This window comes from Malurus melanocephalus, unplaced genomic scaffold (assembly GCF_030028575.1).
Source record: "Malurus melanocephalus ecotype Western Australia unplaced genomic scaffold, MMel_1.1 scaffold_562, whole genome shotgun sequence".
In the NCBI taxonomy this organism is placed as follows: domain Eukaryota; kingdom Metazoa; phylum Chordata; class Aves; order Passeriformes; family Maluridae; genus Malurus; species Malurus melanocephalus.
Genome location: NW_026623794.1, coordinates 314,413 through 330,223, shown reverse-complemented (window position 1 = coordinate 330,223; position 15,811 = coordinate 314,413). Strand labels below are relative to the sequence as shown.

At 41.6% G+C, this 15,811-nt stretch overlaps 1 protein-coding gene across 1 annotated transcript; it reads right to left on the bottom strand.

Annotated features, from left to right (window-relative positions):
* Positions 1 to 239: 239 nt before the first annotated feature.
* On the bottom strand, positions 240 to 5,319 carry FOXL3 (forkhead box L3). The gene is made up of 3 exons (XM_057382289.1): positions 5,191 to 5,319; positions 4,327 to 4,495; positions 240 to 3,916 (listed from the first exon to the last, which is right to left on the bottom strand). Exons 1-3 carry the CDS (start codon positions 5,295 to 5,297, stop codon positions 3,443 to 3,445), a joined length of 750 nt encoding a protein of 249 aa, XP_057238272.1. The 5' UTR covers positions 5,298 to 5,319; the 3' UTR covers positions 240 to 3,442.
* Positions 5,320 to 15,811: the final 10,492 nt, after the last annotated feature.

Here is a 15,811-nt window from a genome sequence, read left to right as displayed (position 1 = left end):
TTTAGAAGGACAAATAAACAACCCCCTCCAGGTCCCTCAGTGAGGCTGAGCTTTGCCTCTCCTCTGAAACCTTTTTCTTTCTTTTACAAAGGTATTGATGATCCAAAAGGGAGGGGTTTAAAGTGGATTCCCCCTCCCTGTGCCCCCAGTGCCAGCCCCAGGGAGGCTCTGCCAGCCTGGGGGAACCCACAGCTCACTCTGGGTCACTCCCTGCAGCCAGAAAGGTGCCACGAGATGAGGAATTGAGCCAAAAGCCTCCTGCCAGCCTGCCCAGATGGAGGGCAGGGAGAAAAAAAAGAGAAAACATTCACCTGTTCACCTGTCCACACCAACACAGGGCAAAGAGGGATGTTCCTGGGAAATTTTCCTATTTTTCTTTCATTACAGCTTTATTCCAGTGGCTGGCAGGCTGTGATGGAGCTGAAGGAATAGCTCTGGATTCAGAGAAGAAAGAAACCCAGACTTTTTTTCCCCCCTTTCCCTGAGAAAAAAGTAATTTACGTAAATTTACCCACGACCAGCACACGGCAATAGCTCACAACTTTCTTAATGGAAACCTGGTGATCCATAACACTTGTGTGGGAGACATTTGCTCGGGGGTAATACAATATTAATGTTAATATCAATGATCGATCAGAGGATTTGCAAGAAAGGCATAAAGTATTTAATTATAATTACATTGGGAATGGCTCTGTAATGGCTACGACATTTGAATAAGGTCACGTCTAGCCCTCACCCCTGTTATGTTGTTCTATATTAAATGCCATTCACTTTAAGTGCTGGAAACCTTTTTTTTGGAGTCGTCAGAATATAATATACTGGCTAAATTGAAATATGTCCCTTCATTTTTTYGGAATATGATTGATATCCTTTGCAAAACAAATGTTAACACCTCTTTGTACACAAATTTCTTTGATTATGCGTYGGGGAAATGAAAGTGTGACAGTCTCTCCTGGCAGGCACTTGACTGTGAGCAAAGGACATGGCTATTTGTGAATATTAATTCATCTCACTGAAAATGGCTTTGGATCTCSGCTGTAAATCCACTTGGGTGTATTTCTGCCTTTCCTAATGCATTAATTCTGCGTTGATGAGCAGCCATGAGCCATTGGTCTCACAGCCCACAGTGCTCACCTGACCCAGGTGCTGCTCACCAGGAGCTTTTTGAAATCTTTCTCACCAACAGCATTGACCAAAAACAAATCCCAACAATCACATTTGCATTTTCACAGCAGAAAATATGTATTTCAAATACAGGTGTGTGGTATAACTGTCAGCCCAACAGCAGCTCAATTTAAAACAATCAGGAAGGAGATCTGCCTGCAAAACATGAATATTTCTCTGCAGGCAGGACCCCAAAACGAGAGCATGCAGACACTGAAGCACTACAGGAGGACATGCTCTTCCCACACTTATTTACTACTGAGAATAAACATTAAAGGAGCAAATTCTGGCTCCTCCTCAAATGAGAATCCATCTGTCCAATCCCCCCAGAGGGTCTCTTCTTTTTCTGATATCAATCCGGTCTAAAGAGTCAGATTTAAATTTCTGTTAAAATTCAGATTAAATTAAGTCAGAATAACTGCTGATTCACAGAGAACTGAAAGCTCCCATTTGAAGGCAGAATTTGGTCCCAAGAAATCATCCCTTTCAAAGTTTGGCAGACATGCAGTGATGTGATGGACATGATTCTCCTTTTCCTCTTTTCTCTTTTGCATGCTGCAGAAATGCCTGAAGAGAACAAGTTTTACAGTTTTCCAAAAAATGAGCATTTATTACCAATCAGTGTGAAATACCACTGATGGTAAATTTTAAGTATATGGCAGGAGTTTCAGCATCATGACAACATACATCATGCATTTTTACAACATATAAGTGCAGTGATAYTGCTCCCTTTCTCAATAACAATATATAAGAATATATAGTATAAATGTACAGTATATATTAGACACAATGTAAAATAACTTAGTGAAATGTCAAAGCTTCTGCATAAAAATTCAAGTCATGCCTGAGCATACCTCTATGTTGAATCTTATCTCATATACCTTCATTTACCTTTAGTTCATGTTGCAAAGATAATTTTATCTCTGCATTTAATTGCTTAAAACCATCAAAAATCTTGTCTTTTTTTTCCCTTTTACCAGCAGCAGGTGAAGACTGTAGTATCCAAGGCAAAGCCAAGATTTTGTATAGTCTTTGCTAATGCTGTTTATGTTCTGGCAAGCAATTCATTTTGAACAAGTTGGATAAAAGCAAGTTCTCAAAAACTCGTGGCAGTTCATCATTGTCCATCAGGTTCTGCTCCAAAATCCAAAATGCATGGAAATGGCAATGGAGTGTCTTTCTCAGAAATGGAGCTCATGAGCTAACGCTGATATCTGGAAATTAGAAATCTCACCAGTTGAGCTGAATTCATATCAAGCACCACTTTGGTAATTGCCTGCACRGAGGATCGATACAAATCCATTTAATGGGAATATTCAACTTGTCTCAGGGCAGGGAGGTGGAATTTTAGCTTTGCTCAACACTTGACCCAGCTTCTTGCAATACCAGGCTTCCCTTCACACTTCCTAAATGAAATATGGTCAAGGACTTTTCTGCAGCATCTCTGGRAGATTTCTGATAGCACAAGGGAATAAGTGGTGTTTTGTTGGTTTCTTTTTCTAAATTATTATTATTATTTTTAACCAAGGGATTAAGAGACTCTGTGACTGCCACGTCACCTATCAAAGTCTACCAGAGCTCAGCATCCTTGCAATTAAGGTCTCTTGGAATTATTTTGAGCACAACTTCAACAATTCAAACAATCCTGCCCTGAATATAAACAAAAATATGCTTGAAATACTTATCAATAACTACATTTTCTAATGAATGATGAAGAAAAGCTGCAAAACAGTTTGAAACATGAGGTTAAAAGAAAAAATAAGGGAAGACAGGGTGATTTTCTGTAATTCCTTTTGAGAAACAAATTCCCACCCCTCCACCCCCCCACATTCCCAGCCAGTGTAAGTCGACAGAATTACACTGTTTAGATCAGCTTAAGGTCTGACCTATATACTCCAGTGGAGTTAATCCTAATTTCCACCACTGAAAGTGGGATCAAATTCACTTTGTCTTTAATAAAGCAGTGGATGATAAGCAAGTCTCTTCTCTGTCGGATTCTGCTTGAGAAAGGAAATTCTTTGTGGTGTTAAGTGATGTCCAAGACAGTTTTAGAATATAAAGCTGGAATTTCATCAATTCCAGCACGGTGAAAACCGATATTGGTAACTGTTATTTATGCTTTAATCTCAGCAAAGTTCTTTGGGCACAGACAGAGCATCAGCTGGTGAATCTGTAACCCTTTCTGAGCCCTGCTGGGGAGCACAGCGAGGATTTTCAGTGACAGGAGGAGCTGCTGGAGCCGCTCTGACTCAGCCTTTGTCCCCACCAATAAATCACATCACATTGTCCAGAACTGCAGGTTAATGTGAGGAGCCTCCAGCAGGTGATATTTGCTTTCTTGCATGTTGTATTGAGATCTCAGCACAGGCAAAGGGTCAGGGGCTGAAAGGATGTAATCGATGCTGAATTTGATTTCAGAATCCGATTTTGCCAAGGAGGAATTGCTCAGGCTCTGCCTGTTGCTCACGCTGTTGGGAGCAAACCCACAAGGCTCCACAAGTTTTGGGCCYGATTCAATTCTTTCATGTTTACTTTCAGAAGAGGAAATGCTGTTCAAAGCAGAGTCCACAGGAGAGACATTGGGGGACGAAGGACTTTTCACTCTGCTCGGTCTCTGCTCCCTTTTCACGTTCCTCCTCCTCCGTCTTCGCCTGTAATTCCCATTTTCAAACAGATCCAGCATGGATTCGCATCCTGTCGCAAAGCTCCAATAGTTTCCTTTCCCCTTCTCATTCCCYTCTGTTCTGGGAACCTGTATTTGTTTAAAGGCAGTTCAGTGTTTGCATGTGTTACAGATGCTGCTGCTCAGCATCTGCATCCATTTACATTCAGGAATGGTGTAAACACACATGACAAGACTTTTAAGCCTATTCCCTGTCATTCCACAAGTAAGATATAAACCCCTTACATGTAGGATGCAAATCCTCCTCAATTTGTTATCAATTCCTCCTCAATTTGTTATCAATTAGCACACATCAGACGAGGATATATTCCTTATCTCATAATTGACAACTTAGATTTTAAGTGATTTGCAGCTGAGCTGTTTGTTTCCCTTCTTTCCTAGTGATGAGATTATTTCTTCATATATATATATATATATATATATATTTTATTTTAGCCATGCACACTGTGTGTATATAAATACACAGGAACTGATCTTACCTTCACAAAACAACTGTTAAGCGACAAGTTATGTCGGATGGAGTTCTGCCAGGCCCTTTGATTTGATCTGTAGTAAGGAAATTTCTTCATTATAAAGTCATAAATGCCAGAGAGGGTGACTTTATTTGAAGGGCTTTGCTGGATGGCCATTGCAATYAAGGCAATGTAGCTGGAAAAAGGAAAACTCGCTGTTACACCATCGTTTTTTAGGAACACATGGGTACATGTGGATGTATCCTGCTTCCAAAATTTCCCCTGAGGTGTCCTGAGTGTGACAGTGACTCTGAGTGTGGTCAGAGCAGAGCCCTGGGTGACACCAAGGGGTTTTTGGATCTGGTTTTTGGATCCCCCCTGCCTGCCCTGACCCTCAGTGCAGAGCTCAGGAGCRCTGCAGAACCATCTCACACCTCTCCAAGTCCTGCTGGAAAGTTTTCCCTGAGTGAAAAGGCTGCAGGGGAAGGAGGCAGAGCAGGCTCAGAGTCACTGTCACTGTCACCAGAGAGCTCTCTGCTCGTGGGAAGGAGCTTGGATGTCCCTGTGAGCATCCAGCCCACTCCCATTCCAACCCCACCGGGATTTTCTGCACCCCATTCACCCCTTAGCACACTGAACATTAATTCCCTTCTCTCAGAATTCCTGGAGGATGGAGTCTGTCTAAAATCCGGAGCATTAAGGGCACACCAGAGTAGCTGTGACCCCCCATGGGAGGAAACAAATCAGGAACATTTCACACACAGAAAAAGGGGAAAATCTGCCCGCTGCAGTGCCAGACCCACTGCTCACACCTGAGAGCTGCGATCCCACCAACCCAGAGCTCAAAAACCTCACCGGGAACAAGAGGGACTTGCAAAAACTTCCCCTTACCTGTACGCCGGTCGGGTGAATTTTTTCTCCTCGTCAGAACTRCAGGCAGGATAATCATCCCCATCGTAATTGAAGCAGTTGTAGGGGTACTGCGTGTTGTCAAACATGGTCCTGCTGCTCTCTCAGCTCCCGTGGAGTGCAGAGATGGAGTGATGTTTCTCAGAGCTCGGACTCCCTCTCTCCTCCCTCCTTTTTCCCTCTCCTCCCCTCTGTCTGTCTCATTCCTCTCCCCCTCCTCCTCTCTCACACACTCTCCGCGATTATTTTTGCCATTCTCCCGTCCCAGCCCGCTCGGATATATATATTTTTGGGGGGGTTTTATATTGTTGCTGGGGTTGCCGGGCACTGGGGTGGTCACTCGGGTGACCATTCTGGGTGGTCCGGGCTGGACAGGAGCCAGCGCTGCCCTGAAATAAAAAAACAAAAAAAACAGAGCGATGCTCATAAACCGCGCTCCGACATCTCAAATTAAACTTTGAGAAGGGGAAAGCAGCTCCTCACAGCTCCGTATTTTTCTCTCCCCAGCGGCTTCTTTATATATTTATTTTCAATAAACAGACGTTCCAGGCACGCTCGTCCCGATCTGCAATCTATAATRCAGTATAATAGACATAAATTATATTTCCATGACTAAAGGAAAAATCTGTACGTTCAAAGAAAGTGGAACAGAGGGATRTGAGGGACTACTGTCAAGCAGGAAAGTAAAAGGAAAATAGCTGTAGGCAGGAGAGCTGCCTGTGTGGGCTTTGATCTGAAGGATGAATTAGACTAATAGCCCTGTGTGTTGGCATCCAATACTGTAACAATTTAATAGTTTTTTTCAATGCTTTGGAGTGTTTTCCAACAAGTGATGTAAACCAAAGGCACCACGCACCGTTTCGGGAGGGGGGACTTAAAAGGTGTGTGCCACACGATAATTAAATTATTTGAARACAGGCTCTGTCCCAGGAACAAGCCCCAGGAGGAAATGGGTTTTGGAAAAGGGAAAGCAAATTGGTGTGTGGAGAGTTTCTCTGGATGGAAATATAAAAGCAGAACCACTAGCAATGCAACTTTTTGTTTTCTGTAGCATCTTTCATACAAAGTATGTCCCCAAACCTCTTTTGGAGTTAAAGGATACAATTAGGAGGAAATTCATCTGAGTGATAAAGAGCTCTTTAAAATGATGCTTTAGTGTCTGCCAGAGTTTTGACAAAGATGAACATGAGAAGSCTTTTCCTGTGGAATATAACACATTATAGCAGGGCACAGGGGATATCATGGCATGAAAAAATCCATGTTTTCTTGGGAATATGAAACCAGAGCAGATATCCAAAATAAAAATTATCTCCACTCTAAAATACATCAATAGGCATATGCATGAGGCATCCAGTGCAGAGGAGGTGTTAAATCAAAGGGTCAGCTCCTGCTGCCTAAGGCATTAGCAGGGCTTTAATACTGAGCAAGATAGAGCAGATTCAGTGGTGGAAAATGAAATATATAATGTCTGATCTTCATTCAKACTCTGTCCAGCTGGACTAGAAGGTTTTGAGTAAAGGAGAAGCTGGGTCACAGATTTGGGAAGATTCTCCCTCACTAAAACCCACGATCCTTGAGACATAAGGAGATGTCTGCTTTGATTTTTAGCAGTGGTTCTTCTCTTTGGGAGTGTTTTAACCCACTGAAATTCCAGTTACTCAAACTAAAGGCTAAAACAGATCTTGCTTGTGATTTATAACAATTTCAAAAAGGATTATCACTTCCTGAGAGCTGGATAATTTGGTTTCTGGCTCTGCAGATATTCACCTGCTGCAAATTCACACAGACCCCAAGAAGAACACAGATTTTTTTTTATTTTTTTTGAGTCCTACAAAATCAGAAACAAATTATATATGGTCTCCCATAAACCTGCTTCTGAAATCCACATATGCAAAACCAGGGGAATATTCATCAAGGTAATTTTTAAAGCCTTCATGCTGCTACTTTATCCCCAAATGAATCTTTATGGTCTAATTATAATCCTTGAAGATAATATTGATGAAGAAATGCTGCCATGCTCTTGTATGTGCCATGGTGGAGCAGGTGCCATGCTATGGTGGCAGAACATGCTGCACAATGTTTTTTTGTTGGTTTTTTTTCCCAGCATCTGTGCAGACATTACAGTTTAACTAAAGCAACCATAACTCACCCCTGTCATTGCCATAAAAGCATAATTTTGCCAGGCTAGTGTTTTCTTCTGCTGTATATTTTCAGAACACCGAGCTGTAAACCATTTGATTTGAGATAGTAAACAGGCAGTAAAAACGCCGGGGAAGATTTGACTAATTTTTTTAAACATTGATATTAAAAAGTTATTTGCAATTTTTTTGTGATTATGACAGAGATTGTGAAAGTTGTCCGTGAAATTCAGACGGGCCATAAATCCAAACAGGGCTGAATTACTGCTCATTATGGGATAATAGAAAGACACTGAGAATTTTAGTGTTTAGGACTGAGTTGTGGCATCCCAGTTTTCTTACTGGTGTGGACTGGTGCGTCCCAGCAGCCCAACTCCTCCTGTGTCTCTCAGGCTTGGCTGCATTTAGGACTTGATTCCAAACCTTTTAAATTTGTCATATAATCACAGAATGGAGGGGAAATTTTAAGATTATCTTGTTCCAACCCTCTGCTGTGGGCAGAGACACCTTCCACTGTCCCAGGGTGCTCCAATCCCTGTCCAGCCTGGCCTTGGGCACTGCCAGGGATGCTCTGGGCACCCTGTGCCAGGGAAGAATTTCCTCTTAATATCTATTCTATCCTTTATATCATTGGGATTTTTCCTTCCTCACTTGTAAAATCCTCCAAAATCATGACCCATGAGGCTCCTGGAGTYGAGCAGGAAGATCTGGAGGGTTTGGAAAGGGGATGAGCAGAGATTTGGTGCCCGTTCCTTGGCCACAGAGCCCCTCTTGGGCTGGCACAACAATGATGCCCAGCTCAGGGCACACTCATTTACCCGAGATGGACACCACCCTGGCACAGCCTTGATGCCTCAGGATTTTTCATTTCTGTATTTTCATGCATCTGTATTCTTGTATTTCTCTAGTACAGCACTAAAAAGTACCGTTCTCTCATTTTTAGACAAAACAATCCCACTCTGAGCTGAATCCAAGGACACCTCAGAGCCCCAAAATAAGGAAACAACAGCGAGTTGGGGGGAGCAAGTTTGGGGTGTTGACATCATCACCTGAAAAGATCATTGGATAATTAACACCCAATATGCTAATAAGGCAGAATTTATAAAAGGTAAAGATCTCGTGACTCAGGATCCATTTTGGGTGTAATTTGTCTGCCCTAATGTACCAGTGGGCCTGTTAGGCCTGGATTAAAGTTGTCTATTCTCATTCTCTTAACTTTGGCCTCTATTTCAGATTATCCTGATTGATAAAGCATCACCTCCTCACCCCAGCCTGCCCTGCTCACTGCAATTCCAGCTCCAAGAACCATTTGGCCTTGAGCCTCCCTTCATCCATTGCTCAAATTCTGCACCAGACACAGCCCATAACTCGGGCCAGGAAACTTGTTCCAGATGTTAATTAACTCCCTCTGCATTAACTGGAATCACACAATTAAGGCCTGATTATTTATAAAACCATTTTTGTCAAGAGAATTAGGGGAATTAGAAACATCCTGGCTCGCACTTTCACCCGAATGTCCATGTGCTGCTCAATTGTGGAAGCTGGCACCACATATTTATTTCCAGCCATGGCAATGATTGCAGAAAAGAAAGGGCAGGAAAAGCAGGGAAAAACATCAGGGAGGGATGTCTTTGCTCTGCAGAAGCTGATTATTGAAAAGAGAGTTGTTCCCTGTTTGTGCCAGCTTCTGGTAGCTGAAAAAAAGTGGTGATTTCTGTAGAAATCTGTGAAGAATGAATTTTGTCTGTAGATTAAGCATTGAAAGAGAGTTGTTCCCTGCTTGTGCCAGGTTCTGGTAGCTGAAAATCGTGGTGATTTCTGTAGAAATCTGTGAAGAATGAATTTTTTCTGTAGATTAAGCAGTTATAAAGGCACTGTATGGACTGCTATCACAATGGTAATTTCTTACCCACTTGGGAAAATAATGGGAGAGGYTTTGGACAGGCTGTGTTGTTCTGGAAGCATCAGGGTCCTCAAAGTGATGAACGTGCCTTGTAGTGGATTTGGAAGCCAATGGAGCATCAGAACCATGTGGCCCCAGGGGACAAACTGGGTGGTGCATTTGGGGAATTGTAGCAAAGTCCACACCTCCAAGAGGRGCCTYTAATTCCTYAMCCAACWGGACAGGAAGGAATSAGGCGTGGAGGAGCAAAGGAGCAGATTCCAGCTGAGCAGAGAATCTGTACTCCATCATCCTTCAAGGGTTCCCAAGAGCATCCCACAGCAGAGTGTCTCTCCTCAGTCACAAATTTCAATATTCAGGAGTTTGGAGCTGCTCAGGGGRTGGAGAGCCAGAGCAGCACCTGCTTTGTTTTGACCTTAGATTATTTTTCTTCATCAGCTTTTCGGTCTGAAATGTCTTTGGGATTTAAACGTGGCTGAAGCCAAGTTGCAGCACTAAAAGTTTCTCATTTTCAGTGTCTTTTAGGCAGCTGAATTTAACTAAATGGGACCTTCAAGAAGCTGAGTATTTTAATGGAAACTCAGCTTCTCCCCATTAATCTGTTGTATGGTGCTTTTAGGAATATATAGGTGAGTTCYCAGTAAACCACATGTCTTGATTAAGGATAGATTTCCTTATTTGAGAGTCAAATTTTTGGTTTTTTTTCTGACTAACCTGTTTCTGCAGCAGCCTGTTGGCATGTGTTATTCACAAGCACATCTCTCTGTTAATGAGTATTTGTGAGAGCAGTTTATTTTTCTTTAGCATCTTCCTTATTTTCCAAGCTGTTCCTGCATTCCTATGAATAATTCTCAGGACTTAAGAATTTAGACATTATGGTCCTAATTCTTGAGCTCGGGATAGAGAATGCTTTTAGGGATAAAATAGRGGATGATTTGTAAGTATTTAACCACTGGTGTGAATTTTCAGGCAAACAGCAATTTATGAAACTTCAAGGATTCAGGGACTCTGCATTTGGCTGGGTTTGATCAAAAGCTAAAAAACCGGAAATTCACAGATAATAATAATTTCACTGCTACAAATAGGATTTATTTTCTTTGGGTAACTCACCCCTCTGCACTCATAATTCTGATTTGATGCATTTCTCCTTGTACGTAAGTTCAATTATCAAGAGTTTGCTTCATCCTGGAAAAAAAAAGAAAAGAAAAAAGTAAAAAGGAATTTCAGGGTTCCCATTTGCTGGTCCTTAGCAGGGGGATCAGTGGGTGGAGGTGAGACACAGGGATTATTTCAACCATTCTTTTAACTATTCTTTTTTCTGACTAACCTGTTTCTGCAGCAGCCTGTTTGCAAGCAAAGGAATGGTTATTCACAAGCACATCTCTCTGTTAATGAGTATTTGTGAGAGCAGTTTGTTTTTTTCAGCCTCTTCCTTATTTTCCAAGTTGTTCCTTGATTCCTATAAATATTTCCCAATATTTCCCAGAGCTGCTTGGGAGTCTTTAAAATCTGTACTTTTATTTTGTTTGTTTGTTTTTTGTTGGGTGCCAAAATCCTTTAAATCTGGAGCATCCAAARTTCATCTAATTTTTTATAAATCTCTATCTTTTGTGGGGAAAACTTCTTCCAAAAAGAAAGAAAAAAAAAAAGGCACTGAAACAATTTCTGTTTGTTTGGTGCACAGCGACAGGGATGTATTTAGATTCATTCCCCTGGAATATGGGTGGGCATGAACGTGTTCTTAATTAAATCTTGGAGTTGAGGGGATTGTTTCCCAAGGTTATTTTTGGTTGCAGAARGCTGGATCTGAAGCCTGGCTCAGCCCCAGCAGGGATGTGGGAATATTTGAATATTTTCTGTGCAGAGGGACAGAGCAATGTCTCCACCACTGGAACCCTCCTGAGCTGSTGATGCTGCTGCTGCTTCCTCTAGATGGTGCAGTCTGATAAAAAATATGAGAAAAGACTCTAATTTACATTTTTTTCTTTTTTTTTCTGAGCAGATTTTAATTGCATTTACAGCAGGGTAATGGCTGGGAACTGGAACACCACATTGCTGTTATTTCCTTAAGTGCAGGGATGGGAGCCTCATCTTATCCACTTGGTTTGTGCATATTTTAGAAAACCTGGTGCAAATTTATAATGTAATTTTATAAAACACTGTGCTGTATTGCACATTCTGATATTTTGCGCATTTCTACCTATACCGTTTTACATGAATTTTCTTTTATTGTATTTTTTTTCTTTCAGCCAGGAGTTTGTGTCAGGAAATGCACCTCCTTTTGGAGGTCAGACTAGGAAATATCATAGACCTGAGTAAGAAACTCAGTTTAGCTGTTTTGGGTATTTGCAGCTCTGAACCACAGGTTGCTGCCTGTAAATTTTTAGTGAACAAACCCAGTAGTGTATCTATTGTGCTGCAAAGGAGATATTTCACTGGGCTGATCACTGCCAAGTGGAACTGATTGGAAAACAAAAAAAACCAAAAAAAACCCACAAAAAAATCCCAAAAAAACACCCCAAAACCAACCAACCAACCAAAAAAACAAAAAAAAAATAGGAAGAAAATAGGAATAGGAATATTTTTCAAATGAAAAATCCCACCTAAAAGAGAGGAGAGCAATTTGAGCTGAAAGCCTGCTTTTGATTAATTAACTGATGAAATGCATTCACCAACTGAAAAAAAAATATTTTTAAAACTTTACATTTTCTTCTCAGTGTGCAGTGGCTGTTTCCAGTGGATTCTCYCTCTCTTTGGTGTGACCTTTGCTGACCTCTTCTCCTGGACCAGGGGGACAGCAGGACTGTGACTCCTTCAAACCAGGGATGTGGTGGCAAAAAATCTGACTATTTTCTGCAAAAAAATGTAAGCTCTGGTCCAGTGGGTTTTTAAAAGTGTTATCAGAAGTGAAAGGCTACATTTAAAAATGTATAAGGAGGGATTTTCAGCACTGCATGCCTTCATTCATAATTCACCAGCGCTCGTTTCTAAAGAAGATTTGATATTTTTACAAGGTAAATGTGCTTTAAAACCTTTCTTTACTTTGCAGTGAATGTGCAATTAAGTGAACTCACTGAAAAGGAGAGGTTTAGAACAGAGTCACCTCCATAGCTGTGAAATGATGGCAATTTCCMCGTAATTCAGCTTTGATTGGGAAAATTTTGCTGCATTCCTGTTCACAGCACTGCCACGTTTGGTGGAGAAACTTTGGTGACAAAATCTCCAAATCTGTGGCTGGTGACTGTCACCACCTGCAGCTTTSTGCCCCAAGATCCGTGGTGGAGAGGACACGGTGTTAATTATAGTCTTGTCCATTCATTTTATCTTCACAGGATTCATTCTTCACCTCCTGGATCACAAAAATCCCACAAGCAGCAATGGCTGGCCCCATTTGAATTTTCAACCCCACAGTTTTCAACCCCACAATTTTTAACCCCACAATTTTCAACCTCACAATTTCCACCCCACAATTTTCACCCCACAATTTTCAACTCCACAATTTTCACCCCAATGTGCCAGAGCCCCAGTTTGCTGACCCCAGTTCAGCACTGGAGTGAACTGGGAGCTGCACCAGTAAGTCCCAGTCCCAAAGCAGTTGCCAGGACCTGCTGATGATGCTCACCCAGGGCTGAGCTGGGGGAAGGACTCAAATATTGATCCAAACACCAAATCCCYCCTGTTCCAGGCTCCACAGRAATTATGGGGACAAAGCACCTTTCAAGCACCTTTTACACAGGGTACACTCCTACCTCAAACACATGGAACCTGCTGCTTTATCCTCCAGAATTAGCCAAAATCTGCATTTTCCCTTCATTCTCACTTTCTGTGATGGACACATCGTCCCCCATCACCATCATGAACCGAGGGTGTTATTAAAAACCACGTAAAGTCAGGATTAACCACAAGAGACTTTTGATTCCACTCCCCTCTTTGGCTCTGTGATGGGTGGGTGACAAGAGGCAGCAGCACTTTGGGGACAAGGACAGTGACAGTGACCCTGGAAGGGGATGGGGAACTTCGCTGGCTGGACAATTCTTTGCTCCAAAAGGTTTCAAGTCAATTCTTTGCTCCTAAACTCAATTTTATTTCTCAAAGGAAAGACTTTCCAGGGAAAACGCAGGGGAAAAGTGTCCCCAAYGAGGCCATCTGGGGACAGCCTCTGTTCCCATGTAACCCTCAGCTGGATCCAGCTTTTTTTTTTCCTCTTTGCTCCCTTCTTCATCCTTTAAGAGCTGCCCAGGACTGAGGGATGAAAAGCTGCCTCACTCCCTCAAAGGATCAAATCCACCAGGCCCATTTTCCAGCCTGATTGATGTTGATATCTATTAATTGTTTTCCCCTCTCATTTTCTGATTTCCGACTGATATCACAGAAAAACCCYGAAGAAAACAATCTTTGATGGAGAATAACATATTTCAGAAGATGACTTCCCACCTCCAGTGTTTGTGGATAATTAGGAGAGTGAATAGAAAAGCAAAGCTGCTTATTAACGTATTTTTCTTACCATTAGCTAAAATAGCCMATTTCTCTGTGCATTTTGGACATCCCAGGATCTTTTCCATGCAAAAGGCAAAGGTCACTCCCTCTCTGCCCATTTTCCAGCTGTGACTTTAGGCAATATCATATTTTTAGCATCTCCTGTGGTGTTTTTATTCTGCTTTATCTTCCACGTGCATTAGCAAGGAATAACTCTGGACTCTTCCCCTGCCATGTGGGTCCTGCCCATTTACAGTGGTGCACAAATGGAGTGAAAAAAACCCAGTGACACCATGAGATAATAAGAGAAATCAAGATGAAGCCCAGAARTGGAGATTTTTCCTCCCCAGTAACYCTTGGCWCCAGATGAAGGGCTGCATTAATGATGGGATGTGACCTTATCTAAGCCAGGTTAAGWTTTTTGACTTTGAACAAAGGCCAAGCTGGGGATTCAATGGAAAAAATCTTTTGASTCATAATATATGGCAATTTCATATTCAGGCCAGATGGTATTTTCTAAAAGTAGCTRTTTACTCCTAGAATTACTCTTCTTCCTTCCTGTGGCATTTTTTTCCTCGTTCTGCGGTTCTTCAGCCCACAAACTTGTCTTTTTCAGTACATTTCTAGTGACAATTTTAACAATCTCTTAAAAAAAAACCCAGCTATAAAAAAACTCTCTCCCTGTCTATGCCATCTTACCTTYATGGCCCTCTGGGGCAACATCCTGCCCAAATTATGGATAAAACTACAATATTTAGYTGTTTTGGAAAATGTCTTTTGTCTTCATGCAGGAGGTTTAATTAGAAGTTTGGTTCATCTTGCTTTTTTGTCCAGCTAAATGCCACACGCTCTATTTGTGCTGCTGCCACTGCTTCCAGCTAATTAAGGAAATCAAGAATAGATTGCAAAGAAAAAAAAAAAAAAAGAAAACCTCTCCTGGTTTATTTTCTTTTAGAAAACTGATTTCAGCTGCTCTCTCGTCCCCTCATTTCACCCTTTGTGAAGGAGAGCAGGCTGKTTTAGATGCTGCCACCCTGATTTCTCCCCTCTGACAAATCCCTCTGGATTTAGGCCTGGCTTAAATCAAGACTGAGCGGGATTTGGCCCAGCAGGAACCAAACACAGGATCTGACCCAAATCAKCAGCACTTTTGGGGCAGAACTGGACCAAATTAAACCCTTCAAGGTGCAGCCTCAGAGCTCTGACAGGGTTTGGCTCTTGTTTTTCCCAGGCACAGGTTTGAACATTGGATTTGCTGTTATTTAAGCCGTATTTTCTTTCAGTTTGGACGACGGCGGCTTTGCACTGGCACCACATTCATTAAAAGGTCTCCCAGTCCACAGCAGCATTCAAAAGTGTTGCTCATTAAACCCTGGAAAGCAGTCAACCTTCCTCTTGTGCGACAGAGAGAATGAAAGATCTTGTAAAAGTCTTCTTTATAGAAGTAAAAATAGTCCCAGAAGCACAGCTTTTTGCCTTTTTTTTTCTTTTTTTTCTTTTTTTTTTTCTTATTCCACACAGGTTTCTCTGTTAACAATTGCAGCTAATTTTGTCTCCTGTTATTTCTGGATATATTTACGATAACCCCAGAATAATCTAACAGAGATTCTTCTTTCACATAAGGAACCAACATTCTTGCAGTAGTGTCTCGCTGGTAACCATCACCCTGGTTTCAATACCCATTTCAGATATTAAATTAGAGACACAAATGATGAATTTTTTACTATTTGCAATGCTACGTTTTGTTTGGTCTGCTTTTTTCTTTTAATTTTTTTCTCTTCTTATTAAATTAAAGACATCCCGACTTGCAAATTATGGAGCTGCACTTATTTTAGGGATAATTAACAGCAAATGTAGTTATTAACTTGTTTGCTAGAGAGAGAGAGAGAAGGTAAGAGAATTATCATTGGTGCAGCAAAAGAAATAGGAGAAAAAATCGCTGGCTTCAGATTACAGATAATTTGTGACTGAAAAAATGGAGCCAAGCAGGAGCCTGCAAYGCCAAACTGCAATTAATCCTGGCTCAGCAAAGCTTGAAAAGCAGATTTTGAGCTGATCTGTATTACACAGCACCTCGAGCAGGCAG